The sequence below is a fragment of the Gobio gobio genome (assembly GCF_949357685.1).
Source record: "Gobio gobio genome assembly, chromosome: 21".
In the NCBI taxonomy this organism is placed as follows: Eukaryota; Metazoa; Chordata; class Actinopteri; order Cypriniformes; family Gobionidae; genus Gobio; species Gobio gobio.
The window spans coordinates 45,592,746-45,613,973 of NC_137117.1; the positions used below are offsets into that span (position 1 = coordinate 45,592,746).

Sequence of the window (21,228 nt, forward strand, 5' to 3'; positions counted from 1 at the left end):
ACCACCACACCTGTCCCTAACCCTACCCTTAAACTGACCCACACCACACCTGTCCCTAACCCTACCCTTAAACTGACCCACACCACCACACCTGTCCCTAACCCTACCCTTAAACTGACCCATACCACCACACCTGTCCCTAACCCTACCCTTAAACTGACCCACACCACCACACCTGTCCCTAACCCTACCCTTAAACTGACCCACACCACCACACCTGTCCCTAACTCTACCCTTAAACTGACCCACACCACCACACCTGTCCCTAACCCTAGCCTTAAACTTACCCACACCACCACACCTGTCCCTAACCCTACCCTTAAACTGACCCACACCACCACACCTGTCCCTAACCCTAGCCTTAAACTTACCCACACCACCACACCTGTCCCTAACCCTACCCTTAAACTGACCCACACCACCACACCTGTCCCTAACCCTACCCGCATCCCACCTCAATATCAGCAAGTGTTTTGCAATACAATAGGAACACAATAAGTACATTGTACTTATTTTTGATGTAAATACATAATAGTTAAGGCCACCTAATCAAACCAAAAATTATCCAGATATGTTTCTCTAGTGTGTGCAGGACACACACAGTTCATTTCTGTAAGTGAGGAGAGCAAAATAAAGTCAACTGTGACATATTATACCCAATAATTCCTCATACAGTGACTGCCAGTAAAACCGATAAACCAAAATGATTCAGACACTTTGACCTGAGCATGTTTTGCTTCAGTGTTTTCTCTTTAATTGCTAATGTGACCTTTGACCCCGCAGACTGAACAGAATGAAGCATTGCTTGAGCTGAACTGGTCTTATCTAATTGTGTTCTTAAATCTCACAGCTGATTGTAATCATTACATCCCTTTCTATCAAAGTTATCTGACATTATCAAGATGAATTATGACACGGTTTAACTCTGAGTTCTTGTCATATTTTATTACCCTTTTCTAAACTATAGTGAATAAACTGATCATGTGAGAAATGTTGAAGGTGTCTGAATACATTTAGGTTTGACTGTATGTATGTACGATGCTTCTGAAGGTTTTGACTCTTTGACCTCATTCGGTTGTGTCGTTTCATTCCGATGCTAAAAATGGAATTAGATCATTTCGATATAAATCTAGAAAGCCGTTCTTTTATTTCTAGCGAACATGGTATTACAGTTTCACAACTTTAAAAATATACATTTTTAGAGCATTTAGAACATTTATAAAGAAAACATTTCTAACAGCAAATATTATTTCAGAAACCACAACAACAAAAAATAAATCAGAGAAAAATAAAGTGATAGAGTGTGCTTAATCAAGAGTAGATATACCCGTATCTGAGTTCAAAACACTGGATTTCTGTCATTTTGCCCTGCTCTCGGTCACAAGGAAACCCACGAATCACCAGAGGACACTTCTGATGTGTCATTAGCACCATCGCTCTTTAAAAACACCAGGCCCAGGGTCGTGTGTGAGTTTGGTTTCAGTCCATCAGTAGTGTCTCTTCCCTGGGTAAGAACAGGCTGGAGTGTATAATGCTAAAGTGAACTAGCATGTTGACCCCACACTGAAAGCTTGGCTGAAGGCTGCTTATACATTCAGCTTGCCTGCTAGACTGAAGGTACAAACGCTGTTCATAAGCATGAAACAAGACTGCATTACGAAAATAACAGTAGACTATTTCGTTTAGCATATTCACAGATCACTTGTAATGATATATTCGTGTGTAATTGTGTACTTCCCCCCCCATCCAGTAGGATTGGTTTGTTATAATACTGATTTAAAAGACATACCCTGCAGAAAGAGGCTTGAGAATAGCATAACTAAAAGGTGCGTGGCATCACATGGAAGTGATTTTTGATTGTCTCATTGTGCATTTTGGGATTTGCTAGCATGTGTTGCTCTACATTCTGAAATCATGTTTAAAGGGTTAGTTCACCCAAAAATGAAAATTCTGTCATTAATTCCTCACCCTCATGTGGTTGGACACCCGTCAGACCTCCGTTCATCTTCAGACACAAATGAAGATATTTTAGTGTAAAGCTGATGCTGAGAAAGGCTTCAGATAGGCCTCCATTGGCATTCAGTACATTTACACTCTCAAGACCCATAAAAGGCACTTAAAATGTTGTTACAAAGTCCATCTCACCACAGTGACTCTACAATAATTTTACGATGCGACGACAATAGTTTTTGTGCGAAAAAAAAAAAAACAAAAAAAACACCTTTATCCAACCTCTTCTTGTCTTCCGTGTGTGTCTCCACGACGCATGCGTGAGAATATGACGCAGATCTGGGGTTCGGGAATCCATGAAATGCACACTTTAGTCTCATTTTGAGAACTACACCGAGACCTAAAGCACGATCAGTGTAGAATTCAACAGCTTAGATACGCGCGTCTTCCTCTGCTTGTAAACAAATCTCTTCTGGGTCATGTGTCCGAACGCCGGATCTGCGTCATATTCTCGCGCATGCGTCGTGGAGACACACACGGAAGACAAGAACAAGCTGGATAAAGGTGTTATTTTGATTTTTTTTTGCGCACAAAAACTATTGTCGTCGCATCGTAAAATGATTGTAGAGTCACTGTGGTGAGATGGACTTTGTAACGACGTTTTAAGAGCCTTTTATGGGTCTTGGGAGTGTAAGTGTACTGAATGCCAATGGAGGCCTATCTGAAGCCTTTCTCAGCATCAGCTTTACACTAAAATATCTCATTTGTGTTCTGAAGATGAACGGAGGTCTGACGGGTGTCGAACCACATGAGGGTGAGGAATTAATGACAGAATTGTCATTTTTGGGTGAACTAACCCTTTAATAGGACAGGCCCGATTTACTAGCTGTTCTGCTGTATCTATGAGGTTACCGATAATCAGTTGCTAAATCTTCCTGTGGTGTGAAGTCCATCACTGCCGTCTCTCGAGCTTAGAGCCTTGAGGTAAATGGGTGCTAGTCTTGCTTCCTGGCACCAGCTCGGGGGCGGACCAGCGTCTCTTGCGGGTGCGGGGTCGCTCAGAAGGCTGGGGCGCTGGGGCAGGTGCGGGGGGCGGAGGCATCTCTCCTGCCCGCGTGTGTGAGCGCTGCACCTGAGCGCTCGGAGCAGGTGTGGGAGTCAGGGCCAGACACACGTCCCCGGTGCTGAGCTGACGGCACTGCAGGCCGTACAGCTGCTCGCTCCGCTGGGGACTGCAGGAAGACCAGCCGCGGTCCCGCACGAAAAACGGATACTCTGCTAAGACTGTGAGTAGCTCCTGCCAAAACAAGAATGCACATTTGGGTAAGATTACGACTCTTCACAGACACTTCAGAATTCCTGCACTAAAGCCACCATTTTGCAGAGAGAATACAAATCATTACTCTTTGTTAGAAAACATCATTTGTTCTTGCGGAGTTATTATTGATAAAAGCTCTGCACCATAAAGGGAGCCCAGCAATAGCAACATTAACCCTTAAAGGGTTAGTTCACCCAAAAATGAAAATTCTGTCGTTAATTCCTTACCCTCATGTGGTTGGACACCCGTCAGACCTCCGTTCATCTTCAGACACAAGTGAAGATATTTTAGTGTAAATCTGATGGCTCTGAAAGGCCTCCATTGGCTCAATGCACGGTTCACTCTCAAGACCCTTAAAAGACACTAAAGACGTCGTTACAAAGTCCATCTCACTACAGTGGCTCTACAATAACTTTATGAATCGGCGAGAATAGTTTTTGTGCGCAAAAAACCCTAAATAACGACTTATATAGTGATGACGATTTCAAAACACGGCCTCATGAAGCTTCGAAGCGTTATGAATCAGTGAGTCGATTCATGATTCGGATCGCGTGTCAAACCGCCAAACTGCTGAAATTACGTGACTTTGGCGATTCAAACTGCTGATTCGACTCGCTGATTCATAACGCTTCGAAGCTTCATGATGCCTTGTTTTGAAATCGTCATCACTATACAAGTTGTTATTTAGGGTTTTTTTGCGCACAAAACCTATTGTCGCCGATTCATAAAGTTATTGTAGAGCCGCTGTAGTGAGATGGACTTTGTAACGACGTCTTTAGTGTCTTTTAAGGGTCTTGAGAGTGAACCGTGCATTGAGCCAATGGAGGCCTTTCAGAGCATCAGATTTACACTAAAATATCTTCATTTGTGTCTGAAGATGAACGGAGGTCTGACGGGTGTCCAACCACATGAGGGTGAGGAATTAATGACAGAATTTACATTTTTGGGTGAACTAACCCTTTAAACGCATACCTCGGGTCTTTAGCATCCCAGGACGTCATTCACTACCCTCCTCCTCCTCCTCATTCATGTTTTTAAAGTTAGACATCAACCTTCTTAGTCAATAATCAATCAATCAATCAATCAATCAATCAATCAATCAATCAATCAATCAATCAATCAATCAATCAATCAATCAATCAATCCATTATAAACAATATAACAAGAAAAAATTATAAAAGAATGCCTGAGTGCCTTTCCATTAAAGCTACACTGTGTAACTTTTTTAGTTTATTCTTAGCTAAAAACACTTAGTTCTTTCAAAAATATATGTGCTCATTAATGTATATTTACTTCTTTCAAGTAATAAAGTATTCTGGTAAGTTTATAATATGCCATTATAAACACATACGGGTGAGGGGTTCGAATGCGGGTCGCCATGTTGCCCCTCCATCTTGAAAGTACATTAGCCAAAGAGGGACATACCCGTGAATTCAAGCTTCGCCTTTGGCGTTTTAACACTCGATGGCACCGTGTCGAATGTGGACGAGGTCGAACTGGAAGCCATATTAATCTTGGACTAAATCGGCCACCGTAGGAGTTAAAACGAAATCGGAATTGAGAGGAAGAGAAACTAATATTCACTGGATGGTCATATACAAGTTCACCACTAGATGGGGGAAAATATCACACAGTGTAGCTTTAATAAAATTTTAAAAAAATTGTATAGGGTCGCTAACGACCCGAAGTGTGTAAGAGAGTTCGTATATTCTTTTCCTGCACAACAATAATTGAATCTTTAATGACGGAATAAGTGCAATTTACTTTTTTTCCACAAGATGGCAATGTCTGATACACACTGATGAAGTTACGTTTTACTCATCTTTATCGCAGGCAGAAAACAAAAGAATAGGCAGAATCATCAGCAACACTTGAAATGTCTCAGTGATTTACTGTGATATGATGGACTGAACAAATTCAAATATCACTGTCACTTGATGGTGGATCTGGTGAAGAAGCTGTCAGCGGTCTAAATATTGATTTTGAAGCTGTTGAAAATGATAGTTTTGAGAATATGTTTGAGATGGTGAATATGAGGCAGATGCTGAATGTACTGGAAAATGAGCTCTGACGAGGACAGTGATGATGGCATAAAACATCTGCTCAAACTGAACCCTTCCAAGCTCCAAAAGATAACAAAATATGCTTTATCTGATTCTTCTGTAATTGTTACTCTAATATCAGGAGAGTTTTATATCATCGCGGCAGGTAGAGACCGGAAGACAGGGGACTTCCTCACACGTCCTGGTTCCTTGTTTAAAATAGCATGTCACGATTTACAAATAGTTGGAAACATTTGGGATATTGTAAGAACTCAACTGAACAAAATATATAACACTGGCCTAGTGGTTTTTTGATATTTTACTGACATTTTTTTTTACATAGTGCACCTTTAATGATTTTCATCATTAATGTTTTGTTCAAGGTAATTAAAGCAACAGTCTTTCAATAACAGAAGAACATGTAAAAGTGTGGTATTTGAGGTAAAATGAGCCACTGCTGTCGGGGCAAAAGATACAATAATAATAATAGTCATCAGCTGATAATAAACAGCTGATGACTTTAACATTTGATGACATGACATGGTTAGATTCAGATGGGAAATATCATATATTAGATTGGGTGTCCACCTCAGAGATAATACCCATATTTATAATAAAGCCATCATATTTAAAAAATATTAATCATATCATATAACAAAACATGTACTTTAAAGCTTTATTAAATTATTATTATGGGATCTCATTCAATGCTTTCAGAAACTTTTAATGTTCTGAACAAGTATTAACTTAGACATTATTAAAAACATATTATTTTAGCTACAGTATTTGTATAAATAATTAGTGCTTTTTGCCCCGTGTGTGTGTGTGTCTGTGGGGTAAAAGCCTTGTCACCTCATACTTTTATACGATTTTTAAACAATCAAACCACATTTATGATTTTTTTCACACAAAATGCTTTGCTCCATAGATGTTCAATAAAAACATGTGCCTTTTTTCTGCAATCATACACTCATTTTTGTGCCCCGTTGGACCCTATAACCTGGATTTGAAATTAACTTTTTCACTACTTACTACTACATTTTGGCAATGTTACCCGTCATTCAGAACTTCAACTAGCCAAAACAAACAAACATCATAAATAAATATCTTTATTGTGAAATATAATTCTCAATGACTGAATCGCTTTTTACGACAGTTGATCATTGTTTGCGGATGGCAGAAAAAAGGAAAAAGTGGAGCCACAAACAGACTCTTGCCTGTTGCAAAACAACATTCTTGTGACTTCTCTAATAAAACAATATATATTTTGTTGTAATCTCCAAATATAGCTTGCTCCATAATGAATGTTTAACGTTGAAGATTTGCAGACAGGCTGTCGGGTCATACAGTGAGCTTACTGAACCCTCTCCTCTATTGACATCCATTTAAACAGGCTGTTCTCACTCCCAAGGTGGCTGATGATGATAATGGACATTTATGACTATTTCTTTTGAGCTTACTAAACTGATACATTTTATGTAACCAGAATTGTGAACTAAACTCACTACTGTCACCTGGTTTTGAGTTTGAGTTCCTTGCCACTGTCGTCTTTGGCTTGCTTAGCTGGGGTTTAAAATACACGTAATATTCAGTAATATTATTGATTTGACTGCACTGACACTATTGGATGAGCTGGATGATAGCATCACTGATTTCTGAAGAATTGCTTTACAGATGAATCAAATTTGAAATTTGTTTCGTTATGAACTCGACACTGTTATCGTATTGAATCACCACTGAACTGACTCAATCCCGATAGCGACACTATTGTCTTCTTTAGAGCTGCTTTACAGCTGAAATTGCTTTCAAACATTGCATCATTAATGCTGCTAGTTTTTGTTTATTCCTATACATATCTGACTGGGGAGATTTTAGCATCCATATTTGCTGTCCTTCTGAACCTCTCATGAAATACTTTTTTTTTGAGCCCTGGATAAATGTGACCACACGTATATATGTGTTGTGCTAGACTCACCTGAGTGTTGCGGTCTGTGAGTAAGACCTGCAAGTGGTTGAAGCCATAAGTGGGTCCTGGTGAGATTAACAGAATAGTGCAGGTGCTCAGGTGAAACTCAGGCAAGGTGTCAGCACTGCGTAAGAAATCCTCCGTCTTCAGCTCCTCCACCCTCTTCAGATGGCCACCGGCAAGCTCGATCAGGGAACCTTTGGCAAAATGAGGTAGGACTGCAGAAGGGGGTGGGTCAGGGCCAGTGAGCACAGCGACAGGAGGGCGGTAGGACCCTGCAGAGGGATCCCATTCTGTCTGAACCCCATGGCTGTTATGTTGGCTTTGCGGGGAGTACTGGGAATTCCTCTGGGAACAGGACACAGAAGGACTCATTTGAGGATATGCTTGAGGGTTCTGCTGAGCAGAAGGGCAAAGGGACCCCAGAGCATAGTAGATCTGAGCTCCAGCCTGAGAGGCACTAACACCAAAATGGTCCTGAGAAGTGATTGCCTTTCCTGCCTTTGTGTCTGACGAGAGGGGCATTGGAGCTTTGGGTGTTCCCCGGCGGTCCCTGTCCCACGATGAGGAATGTGAACTTGTGTTCTCTCGTGGCAGAAGGCCTCTCCCGAGGGTCTGTCTCGTATTCTCCTGTCTTCTTCTGCCATTGGCATGTGGACCATCCAACCTGGTCACACTGTCGTTCCCACAGTCATCGCAAGAGGGCATCCTTCTGCTAGGCCCAGACCTGCTGACCTCCGGGCTATCAACACCATTGGGCCGTCTGCCTTGGTACCTGAGTCTGCTGTCAGGGAGGGTGTCGTGGGGATAAACTGTAGGCTGTTGAAAGAGATGGGGGGAGAAGAGAGACGAGCTGTAGTCTCGCCGACTAGGGCCGTAGGACCACATTTCCCTGGGCTCGGCTGTGTAGACACTCTTGAACGTGGGCACAGAGATGAGCGGTTGCACACTAATCGGGGGGATGTCACTGCTCATCCAGCGGTGGGGAATGTTATGCTCCAGTCCTCCATCCATACCCCGTCCACACAATGTTTCTCTCCAGGGTGCCGAAGATGACCCTCGCCGCTCTCCCACCTGGACCGGCAAGTACGAGTGATGCATGGAGGGGGTGTAGGACACCTGCCAAGGCAACGACAGAGGAAGAGGTGGCAGCATGGGTGGAGGTGGTGGTAGAAGATCCCCACTCTCTCTGTGACCCTCGGTGGAGTGATGCTGCCTTCGGCTTCGGAAAGGGGCAGGGGGTTTGAAGTCATCCTCTGGGGCTGGTTGATCTGACGAGCCCTGACGGGACTCCCGCTTTTTTGGGGGGAGACACTCCTTGCTGCGGTCTGGGCTTGGATTCATGGGACAATCCCCCGGGCCTTCTGGGCCACACTAGGTTACATGGGCTGGGGAAAACAAGGGGCTAGGAGCGAGACATTTTCTTCTGCTGATCAGCATCACGCACACAACGTGTCACACACGGCCACGTTCAGAACTCCCACTCACCTGAGAAGAAAAAGGGCAAAAAAAAAACATTACTGACCTCTTGCTTGGCCCTAAACAGTATTTGCACACAACAAAAATGTCAGTGAAATACCTAAATACAGTATTTTGAATGTATGAAATCACATATTTAGTTAATCACATTTAAAGGGTTAGTTCACCCAAAAATGAAAATTCTGTCATTAATTACTTACCCTCATGTGGTTGGACACCCGTCAGACCTCCGTTCATCTTCAGACACAAATGAAGATATTTTAGTGTAAATCTGATGGCTCAGAAAGGCCTCCATTGGCTCAATGCACGGTTCACTCTCAAGACCTTTAAAAGACACTAAAGACGTCGCTACAAAGTCCATCTCACTACAGTGACTCTACAATAACTTTATGAATCGGCGAGAATAGTTTTTATGCGCAAAAAAACCCCTAAATAACGACTTATATAGTGATGACGATTTCAAAACACGGCATCATGAAGCTTCGAAGCGTTATGAATCAGTGAGTCGATTCAGCAGTTTGAATCGCCAAATTTCAGCAGTTTGGTGGTTTGACACGCGATCCGAATCATGATTCGACTCACTGATTCATAACAATTCGAAGCTTCATGAGGCCTTGTTTTGAAATCGTCATCACTATGTAAGTCGTTATTTAGGGTTTTTTTGCGCACAAAAACTATTGTCGCCGATTCATAAAGTTATTGTAGAGCCAATGTAGTGAGATGGACTTTGTAACGACGTCTTTAGTGTCTTTTAAGGGTCTTGAGAGTGAACCGTGCATTGAGCCAATGGAGGCCTTTCAGAGCCATCAGATTTCAACTATTTAAACGATTTAAAATATCTTCATTTGTGTCTGAAGATGAACGGAGGTCTGACGGGTGTCGAACGACATGAGGGTGAGTAATTAATGACAGAATTTTCATTTTTGGGTGAACTAACCCTTTAAGATTGAATGAGACACTTAATGGGGCCATTATATATGATTATTTTCTAGTCTTTGGGACTTTGTAGGCTTTCTAGTGGGAGCAATAAATTGGCCAACTGAGACTGCTCTGTCCTAAACATAACTTCCATATGCTTATCACCATGTTGCTGTTGTGGTACCAACAAACGCTTAAAACATATACTGATACACAAACACTCAAGAAACGTTTTCTCACCCCACACACATACAAATATGGCAAGAGACTACATGCCAGTTCCTAAATAGGTTGCCGCTATTTGTTAAACTATGATGGGAATCTCCAGACTTATTCCAGAACTTATCAATAACTACTACTGTAGTCTCATGATTAAAGTTCACTTTGGGATATACTGAGGCATTGATTGAAAAAACAACACACGCACACACACAAAAGAAGGCTCATTAAAGCAGTAAACATGCTTGTTTCTTTCACACCTTCCTGTGGGGCCGTGTCCCTAATGTCAGTCCAACACTCCTTAGACACTTACATTTTACTGCGATGCGCTGCCAGCACATCTGGTCCCTTTCTCAACGCCTCTGTCTACCACACTGTCTGCATGCACTGAACCCAATACCCTGCTGTTGTTTCCATGGAAACTGAGTCCATACATCTACAGTGACCAAAGAAGGCTAAGAGGACTATATAGGGATGCTGTATGAAAATGTAGGCCGGCAAACTGTTCCGAACTCGTTGCATAGGAGCAATCTGCTAAAACAAGTTTAAGAAAAGTTGATTTGCGCAGTCTGAGCTTTCACATTGGATGGGGACCATTTCTATTAATTCTCACAAGGTCCTTTTTATATGAACTCAAGTTCTAGTGCAGTTTGTGGAGAAAATATTGACTTGCATAATAAATACAGAGCTGAGCGTAAGTTTCTCAAAAGACAAAATGATGAGCTGCTTACAAATGCTTTGTTTGTTTTTATAGCGTTTACACATTGTTTTGTGCATCACCAGTCATATACTGTATGTAAAATCTCTGAATGCTGCATATATGAACATAGAGAAATCCTGGATTAAACATAAACATGTTAGTCCGGCAGACATTTAAATATTAACAGATAAGAAAAAAAGATAAGCGTTTTTATGGTAATTAAAAAAAAAAAAATTCTGAACAGAACTGGGAAGGTTGGAAAATAGAAGAGAACACAGCATTAATTTTGTGAACTGACATTTCTGGGAGCTTGTCCTTGGTTATTATCTCTAGATGTTGAAAAATAAAATTAAAATGTTGCCTAAATATGGAAAAAACTGTAACATGCCTGAAACATCATGATTATTAGCCTATACATTCAGTTTTTGAAAGTCGGGTACAAATACATTCTACACCTTATATCCCTGCAAGTCGTTTTACAGCCCTTCGTGTTGTGTTAGATTAAATCTCTCTAACATGAGGCTTTTGAATAATGCACAATGCTCTGCAAATTTAGAAAGGATTTTAGAAAATCACAGAGTAAAACTGACAGAATCAAATTGACAAACACAAATAGTCTTTAAGAGGAGCATTCCGATAGCATTTCATTACTTAACTGCCACCGTTATGCTGTATCCAAACAGACAGCACAGCAAAGCAATTTTTGTCATTTAACAGACTGGATTTCATGGTGGCTGACATTTATTACATTTCACTGTCAGAAATAACATTGAGGCTTAACACTGTGTTTATTTTTGAAGCGTCACAGTCTATTAATTCTCACTAGTTTCTTCTTATCCCGTGTTCTACTGTTCTAGTGCAAGTCATTTGTGCAGTACAAACTAGTGGAAAAACTGTGAACCGATGACTAACCAACCAAGGAAACCCAGAGAAACCAAGGAATACGAAATAATTACAAAGTAAACTATGCACTTTCAGTAAAAGAAGAAAAAAAAATTGCAGAATGAAAAGCACAGATTACAGAAAGAAAATAACATAGCATAACTTCTAAGCATGTCACGAGCATGCCTAAAGGGTGTTAATGACTTAGATCGAGATCAAAAGGAAAAGCACGGCTGACCTGATGCGACTGACCTTGATGGGGTGTGCTGAGCAGATATCCGTGTGACGCCACTTACTCCTGCCGTCCATCACACCTACATCTCTTCCACACACACACACACACACAGAGACACACCACTAAGGCAACGGTGTGTGCAAATCTAGAGGCAAATTGTGGTGTCACACCATGTCGAAAGGGCTGCGAGGCTGACTGTGAAAAAGTGTGAGAGTTTGTGCGTGTGTGTGTGTGTGTGCATGTACACAAGGCTGAGGAAATGAGTAATATCGTGCAGTGTGAGGCATGTCTGCTGTGCAACAACACACAGGCAGACCAGTTGCTGCTGTCGCCCACTCGCCTTACTCACTGTGAAAGGGATAAACACACACACATGCAGTAACAGACGGGTAATTACACACACTCCTACTCATCCTATCGCTCTCAAACACACACTCTCAGCTCTAAGCATATGCATTTACATACGTGACAAGTATGTAGATAGATAGTGATATATGCTCTGGTTTCAAGCACATTATTACACTGTAAACAATTATCAGGATTTTAGAAGACTTTCTGACCATAAATAAACTATATTATTCTGTGAAATCTCTAGGCCTTTTTCTGGCATATACACATTTTCTAATTTATTACATTGCATTGTGGAATAATCACGAGCATAGCTGTTTCATTGAAAGTCATCATTGTGGAGATTAGAGTTCCTTTGGGCTGAGAATGTGGACATATTTACTGCTAATTTCTTTATAGGTGTGTTATGACCATAGAACACATCTGGTTGCATTGTGTTACATAACTAAAGTTTAATAACCAAGTGTGAATAATAACCAGGTTACTTACGTTTTCTAACCAGGTGTGCCACATAAACATACTATTTCTTGTATGTTAATCTGAGTTTCTGTCAAACAGTGAGAGACATTCTGTGTGTGGCATTATGCTGGGTAGCTTCACACACCGAAAACCTACTGAATCTAAATTCTGTTTTGAATTGTACTGGATTGTGGAAGCTGAGAAATGTCTAGGTGACTATGCTAACATTAACCCGAGTGTTAATGAGAGACTTGCAGGATGGAAACACATCAGTGGTCACATGGTCTGATTCATGATTAATTAGCTGATGGTGTTAAAGCGATGCCACGAGGTGCTACATAATAGCCTTCTTATAAGTTCAAGCCAAATACAAAAAAGAAATAACCCAATATATTGTATATATACGTATGAATTACTTCTGTCCCACAGAAAGAATCTATGATGCCGGAGTCAAATCCTCACACAAATCTGACAAAAGTATCGGACCAGCCTCAATGACCAGCCCATGCCAATGTCTTCTAAGCAAGCACCTTTAACCAATGCCAATGAAGAAGCCACATTCCTTGTAGAATAAGCTTAAATACCCAAACACCTCATAGGCAAGCCGACGAGACATCCTCTGCTTGAAGACCGCATAACCTCTGTTTTGACCACCAAAGCATACAAAACGCTCCTCTGACTTACGCCCACTGCTCCCTCTAAGCTACATACTTCTGATGCTGTACCTGCATGTGTATATGTGTAATGCTGTGCGGTGAGCATACGCAAAATGTGTGGGGAAAGCTGTCTAATTGTATTGTAGTACATATCAAAAATAATTGCAGTGTCCTGGTCACCAAGCTATAGGGAGATTTAATGGAAAGAGCATGAGGTGAGTCAAATGTGCAGTCCAAAAGAGCTCAATACGAGAGCCACGTAACAAAGTTTATAGAAGAGTGACTTAATCAAGTGGTGGAAATAACGGATGATGAGGCAAAGCTACAGGGCAGGCAAAGCAGGTAAATGCAATGCATTTTGAGTGCTCCCCTTTGGTCACGCTTTCAGCACCACCCCTTAGGTAAGTACACGTCGTAGAAGGTTTAAATTTGATCAAATAAAGAGGACATATCAGTTTGCCAGACACAAGTGCACAAAGAAACAAGAGGAGGAGAAAACAGTACAGTGGTAAATGGTGGGAGATGATGAATTATGTGTTAACAGTTATTAACGTGGGCTAAAATGCAAGAGATGGTACCGGGAATTATGTGCACAACACCGGCGTCACTGCTTGCCAAGTATCAGTACTGCTTTCTCCCACTAATCAGTACTTTTTACTTCAATTAATACTTATAGTGTGAACATGAGCTAACAACGACAATACACCGCAAAATCCCCAGTGTTAAATCAACACTGCTCAGAGTGTATTTGGTCCCACTCCACAGAGAGTTAAAATAACACTGAAGCGGTGTTGAAGTTAATGAGATAATTAAGAGATTAATTAAGTGATGATTGCGCATTAGTGATGAACACCTGATGATAATGAGCAGAATCACTGAAGAAATGAGAAACACAAGAACTGCAACTGACTTCAGCCACAGCCTTAGATGAAATCAACTGAAGATAAAAAATACATTAAATCTCTGAAGATCTCAGCAGAGGAGGATTAAACAACTCCACAAACAGCATTACCAGCTTCACACATTACTAACCAGACTGACTTTACATCTGACAGACATCTACAGAAGCTCTAATTGAGAATTAACAGAGATTTTTTTGTGTTGATTTTGTGTTGAAAATGTTTTGGTTTTTATGTCACCATCATGGTGATCAGTGATTTCTTTAGTTGTGCAGTTTGACAACTTTTTAACGTTAATGTTTCTGTGGCTGCTCTAACTGAGTTTGCTATGGCAAGAAAAACAATAGAAAACACAATCAGATGCTGTCGGCTGCTTGATGATAAGAATATGATCATTGAGTAGTGGCTTATTTCACCGATCTTAAAACTAAGTATGAGCAATATACTAGACTATAATCTAGAAAATATTCAGCACGGTTTTAACCAGAAAAGCTGAATGGGTTTTAAAACAGATTGTACACTAAGCACTTCTAACTCCTACGAGTTTCAATCATACACAGACACCAAGAATCAGCCCATGAATCACAGCAATGGTGACATGCTATATGTCGCAATGCATCCAGGGAGCCACCATAGTATACAATGAATGGCTCCCAGCATGCAGTGCAGCATGAATTATGTCACCATTGTTGAGAATCATAGGCTTATTCTTGATATCTGTTTGTGTCTAAAATATTTTTTCTGTAATGTTTTTAAAATTTCAATACAGAATGTCTGATCTGTGGCATAAACTTTTTTAATTAATATCCTGTTCCGGTTAATGTTGAGGTTACTGAATCATCCAATCTTACAACGAAAACTACATCATCCAATCAGCTTTTTTTCTGACTTCCTTCGTAACAAAGTATGTGTTAAGATAAACACTGTTACAAAGACCAAAAATGAACTTTAAAGAAGCAAAGAGTCAAACTGGTTAATTAAAGGAAACACTATTCACCGTAATGGTGACCATTTTCAATAAAACATCAACATCTAAACGTCTGTTAATTCTCAATAAGAGCGTCTGTAGATGTACAGTATGACAGGAATAATTGTGAAGTTGTTTAATCCTCCTCTACTGAGATCTTCAGAAATGTAATGTCTTATTTTATCTTCGGTTAATTTCATCTAAGGCTGTGGCTGAACTCAGTTGTAGTTGTTGTGTTTCTCTTTTCTTCAGTGATTCTGCTCATTATCATCAGGTGTTCATCACTAATGATCAATCATCACTTAATTACTATCTTAATTATCTCATTAACTTCAACACTGCTTCAGTGTTACTTTAACACTCTGTAGAGTGGGACCAAATACACTCTGAGCAGTGTTGATTTAACACTGGGGATTTTGCTGTGTACCTTTACAGAATTTGTTGATGATCAATAATGTTATTTTCAACAAATACAAATGCATTTATACATTAAAAGTTCACATACCTTAGTTGAGGATGCTGCCTGGTGAACTAAGAACAACCAATAGTATTTTAAGAAATAAATATTAACTAAGATTAATAAATGTTTTAAAGAATTATTGTTCCCAATCTGTCACTACAACATTATGTCGACTGACAAATGGAGTCTCATTTGGGAGCACCAATCACCTCGAGTGGAATTTGCATGCCGAGCCACTCTCCCGTACATTCGGGTATGTAGAAGGGGGCACACATCCACTCATTCAGCTTTTGCTTTGGAGCCGAGTGGTTGCAGAGATCGAGCACTCTTCCAGTCACCTAAGCAACGAAAGAGTATGCAGCTCTCGCTGGTGGAGAGGGCGTATTCAGCGGGTTTCGCCTTCCCCAGGGCACTTCAGCACAAAGAGCAGATTTCCCTAAAAGAGCAAGGACGGTCTGGAAGCGGTTTTTAAAGATGCCTTTCCGTCCATGTGTTTCTGGATGCGTTCATGTCTTCATCTGATGGCCACGAACGCTGTTTCACATGCCCGGGGCATGGATGGTTCATGTTCTCACTTCGAGAACATGACCATATCGACACTGCAGTCACGACTCTCCTTCCTCGCGAAGCCTAGAGTCCCCTGTGATGTTACCCAGCATGCTGCCTCTGGACTAAAACTCTGGGAGACCTAAGGGTTACGGTGGGAGTGTCAATTGGGGAAAGAGCAAGCTCTCCCATGCAGAGCATCTCTTTTCTTGGTATGGAGTTGGACTCGGTCAATATGATGTTGCATCTCACCAGTAACCACACACAGTCAGTGCTAAACTGCCTGAATATGTTCAGGGGCAAAACAGAGGTTCCACAGGATACACAATAGTAAATAGTCCAGGCCTTGTCCTCTCTCGTCCTTCACTGTCATCACTCCTCCTTTTATCTTTTTGTGGCATGCAGGTGACACTCATTTGCAATCACACCACCGGCCTTGCTAAATTCTCACGACTCTCTGTCCCGCTCTGCTTGCCACCTCAACCACCAACAATGTGCAGCATCCACTTGGATGATGCGACGGCAGCCATATTGCCCAGAACACCCACCACACACCAGCTTATTGGTGGAGAGGAGAGAGTGATGAAGCCAATCAGTATATGGGGATTATTAGGAGACCATAATGGAAAGAGGCCAATGGGCAAATTTGGCCAGGATGCAAGGGTTACACCCCTACTCTTTTTCTAAAGATTCCTGGGATTTTTAAGGATCACAGAGAATCAGGACCTCGGTTTAAGCACCTCTGTGCTTATTGACAGTATAGTGTCCCCATCACTATACTGGGGTGTTAGGACCCACACAGAGCACAGGGTGAGCGCCCCCTGCTGGCCTCACTAACACCTCTTCCAGGAGAACCCTATAGTTTTCCCAGGAGGTCTCCCATCCAGGAACTGAACAGGCTAAACCCTGCTTAGCTTCAGTGGGAAACCAGTCTTGGGCTACAGAGTGATATGGCTGCTGGCCAACATGTAAAAAGAAACAGCAGTTACGACTCCATCTCCATGGTAATCCCTGTCCCTTCCACCCCGTTGGCATGGAGGACTATCACTCTGGGCTTAGGTGGGGCGCTGGGTAGGTTACGACTTAAGGACCCCATTTGTCCGTTGACATACCATTGTAGAGACTGACAAATGACTTGGTTACTGATGTAACCAAACCTGATGGAGGGAACGTAGACGTTATGTCCCCCCAGCCACAACCCTGAACTATCTGTTGAAGGGCCGGGACACTGTCTCGAAACACAGATCAGGCATAAAATTGTGACCACCTTCCTAATATTGTGTTAGTCCCACTTTTGCTGCCAAAACAGCCCTGAACCGTCGAGGCATGTACTCTACTAGACCCCTGAAGGTGTGCTGTGGTATCTGGCACCAAGATGTTAGCAGCAGATCCTTTAAGTCCTGTAAGTTGTGAGGTGGGGCCTCCATGGATTGGACTTGTTTGTTCAGCACATTCCACAGATGCTCGATTGGATTGAGATCTGGGGAATTTGGAGGCCAAGTCAACACTTCAAACTTGTGCTCCTCAAACCATTCCTGAACCATTTTTGCTTTGTGGCGGCGCATTATCTGCTGAAAGAGCCACAGCCACCAGGGAACACCGTTTCCATGAAAGGGTGTACATGGTCTGCAATAATTCTTAGGTAGGTGGTACGGTGTCAAAGTAACACCCACATGGATGGCAGGACCCAAGGTTTCCCAGCAGAACATTGCCCAAAGCATCACTGCCTCGGCAGACTTGCCTTCTTCCCATAGTGCACCTGGGGCCATGTGTTCCCCAGGTAAGCCACGCACATGCACCCGGCCATCCACGTGATGTAAAAGAAAATGTAATTCATCAGACCAGGCCACCTTCTTCCATTGCTCCGTGGTCCAGTTCTGATGCTCACATGCCACTGTTGGTGCTTTCGGGGGTGGACAGGGGTCAGCATGGGCACCCTGACTGGTCTGCAGCTATGCAGACCCATACACAACAAACTGTGATATGTATTCTGACACCTTTCAATCTGAACCAGCATTAACTTCTTGAGCAATTTGAGCTCCAGTAGCTCATCTGTTTGATCGGACCACACGGGCCAGCCTTCGCTCCCCACGTGCATCAATGAGCCTTGGCCGCCCATGAGCCTGTGGCCGGTTCTCCACTGGTCCTTCATGACCCTGTGGCCGGTTCTCCACTGGTCCTTCATGACCCTGTGGCCGGTTCTCCACTGGTCCTTCATGACCCTGTGGCCGGTTCTCCACTGGTCCTCCATGACCCTGTGGCCGGTTCTCCACTGGTCCTTCATGACCCTGTGGCCGGTTCTCCACTGGTCCTCCATGACCCTGTGGCCGGTTCTCCACTGGTCCTTCATGACCCTGTGGCCGGTTCTCCACTGGTCTTTCCTTGGAGCACTTTTGATAGAGACTGACCACTGCAGACCAGGAACACCCCACAAGAGCTGCAGTTTTGGAGATGCTCTGACCCAGTCGTCAAGCCGTCACAATTTGGCCCTTGTCAAACTCACTTAAATCCTTACGCTTGGCCATTTTCCTGCTTCTAACGCATCAACTTTAAGGACAAAATGTTCACTTGCTGCCTAATATATCCCACCCACTAACAGGTGCCGTGATGAAGAGATCATCAGTGTTATTCACTTCACCGGCCATTGAAGTGCGTAACATTTTTCATTAAGCATTTGTGAACTAATTAGACTAGCACACTACCACAAAGTTGTTTAGGATTTCATTTCAACATCCGAAGGCCTTTGCCTCGGGCATAGAGGACATAGTGATAAGTAGGGCTATTAAGGTGACAATGTACTGTAAGTTTTGACATTTTGCTGTTTTCGTGTGTCTTGTGAAACACAAAGAATCTGTAAAAAATAAACACTTTGTTCTGTTATGTTGTAACAAGTAATCTGTGTTTATGTCTGTTTTGGGTGGGTTTTAGTTCTGTTTCTTTGTTTTCAGTTTCAGTTTAATTAGTTCGCCTTTTGCATTTAAGCCCCGTGTTTTGTTCAGTTCTTTTTCTGTTCTTGTCAGGTTTAAATGGCTGTTCTGTTCGAGGTTTCGTGGATATTTGTTAATAAAATCTTTCAACTTTAAACTTAGATCCTGCATTTGTCATCATCACTACAACTGATGATGATGTGTTTTGACTACTTTAAATTAGTCAGTATAATTATATCTCTGGGTAACATGAAGATATTTTGACAACAAAAATCTGTCAGAAGGGCCTTATGCATACATTTTGCCTTGTGCCTCTGATGATAGGTGCTGCAAGGTAACAAAATGCCTCGGTTACAACTGTAACCATGGTTCCCTGAAGAGGAAAGGAGTGCTGCGTCGTTTGACTCTGTGGGAACGCTCTTCGTGATTGCGTCGTGAAGCACGTGCGAAATCAGTCCAATGGTGTCACAAACCGATAAACTATAAAGCATGCCCAAACAGTGCAACACTAGCTTCTAATAGGCTGAAGTGAGTCGCTGACAGGCACACAGGAAGTATGGCAGGGTTACACAGCATCTCCTTCCCTCTTCAGGGTATCAGGGTTACAGTTGTAACCAAGGTGTTCCCTTTCAAGAGAACTTGTGCTGCGTCGATTGAAGCTGTGGGAACACTTATACCCACGCCGCTGGTGTAGAGCTCAAGCCCAGGTTGTAAAACCTCATGAATATGTGCAGTGAGGACCAGCCTACCACATCACACACTTCCTGAAGTGATACTCCTGACAGAAGAGCCTTAGAGTAGTGTAAACTAACCTTTTCAATTTCCAGAGTAACCTTCCCAACAATGCTCAGTTTAATACTATATTAATAACATATTGGAGGTTCTTTTTTTCAGTAATATTGCTACTTGCTTTCCCCAGAAACAACCAAAACTTTGTATTGTTTTTTTACCTCTTGCTTTAAAGTCATGAACTGAGAAATCTAATTTCCCTTGAGATTTTGACATATAAGAGGTCATCATACTATAAGAATATCCTGTAAGTTTCAGAACTGAAAACTTCCTTGTTAGTCCAATAAAGGCTTTTATAGACACCAGGCCCAGCAAACGACAGGTTTTTCAAAGTGGGGATCTATGACGTCAAAGGGAGGCAAGCACCGCCTCTGCAGAAGAATATCAACGCCTACTTCATCACTGCCTGTTTAGCCCCGCCCACCGATTCACGCATGACATGCAATAGAATAGGTAGCCTAAGTAACGGATCGAGCTAAACCAGATCGAGCTACCCAGCAATAAACATGCCGTTGAGGATTTAAAAATATTGTACAGTGACTGGGTTCAACAGTAATGCAACATGTTCATTCTAATGCCTGATCTGAAATGTGATGATCCATGTACAGTCAGATGTTCTTTGTCTGTGTGTCAGTAAATCAAACCAGTACCTTAACGTCAACTTGCGTTGTTTCTCTTGGTAGGATGAAAATAATCTGTTCTTTAACGGTGATTCAATTCTATAAAGTAAGCGATCAAAGAAAGCTCCATTTGCAATCTTAGGAGCAGCGCACGCTGGAGCTGTCAATCAAACCGGAGAGTTTATCAGTGACTCCCGTTTTATTCAACGAATCTCTTAACTATATCACGTTTGCACTGTTAGTGAAGATGAAAGCTTTCGTTAGTGTACAGAAACTGAGTTGCAGTGACGAGATCGCTGCTTTCATGCTGTGTGATCGGCTACAATGATCATCACTGCAACCTTTCATGCCACGATCTTAATATAATGCCATAGATCTAAATATAATGCCATATATCTTAATATAATGCCATAGATCTAAATGTAGTGCAACACTTTTCACGATTAGTTAACCATGACAGCTGTAATTGTAAAAACGCGCTAAAAGAGAGAGTAATAGCTATTTCAAATGGAAAGACGTTAGCCAATCACAGCAGTGGGCGTTTACACTGAACTCACAGCAGACACGCCCCTTAAAACAGAGCGTTCAGGCTAAAATCAGGGTAGGAAAAATTTATTTTATTTATAAATTATGACAATTAGGAAACATCATAAAACATTAGATATTTGATACGTTGAAACCCAATACTTGCGTTTAAAAGTGTAATTCAGCAATTTCTCTCGAAATGCTTTTTTTCCCCAAAAAATCGTGTTACCAGTGACGCACAATGAATTCTGGGGTAGGCAAGGCTGCAGAGGATCCATCTGTTGTATCCTTTATTTCACGGGAATCGAAGGACGCATTTGGAG

At 41.9% G+C, this 21,228-nt stretch overlaps 1 protein-coding gene across 5 annotated transcripts in view; it reads right to left on the reverse strand.

The window, feature by feature from the left end:
- Nucleotides 1-2,754: 2,754 nt before the first annotated feature.
- LOC307117907 (uncharacterized protein) overlaps nucleotides 2,755-21,228 on the reverse strand; it is a 53,014-nt gene continuing 34,540 nt past the window's right edge. Inside the window, exons 2-4 of one of the 5 annotated variants that reach the window (XM_079803145.1) lie at nucleotides 11,713-11,794; nucleotides 7,286-8,764; nucleotides 2,755-3,247 (exon numbers count right to left, since the gene is read on the reverse strand). In XM_079803145.1, coding sequence (XP_079659271.1) covers nucleotides 2,903-3,247; nucleotides 7,286-8,620 — 1,680 coding nt within the window. In that variant the 5' untranslated portion in view covers nucleotides 8,621-8,764; nucleotides 11,713-11,794 and the 3' untranslated portion in view covers nucleotides 2,755-2,902. Of the gene's footprint in view, nucleotides 3,248-7,285; nucleotides 8,765-11,712; nucleotides 12,984-21,228 lie in introns of those variants that run through there. The other 4 variants (XM_079803147.1, XM_079803146.1, XM_079803144.1 and 1 more) reach the window with 4 other exon arrangements.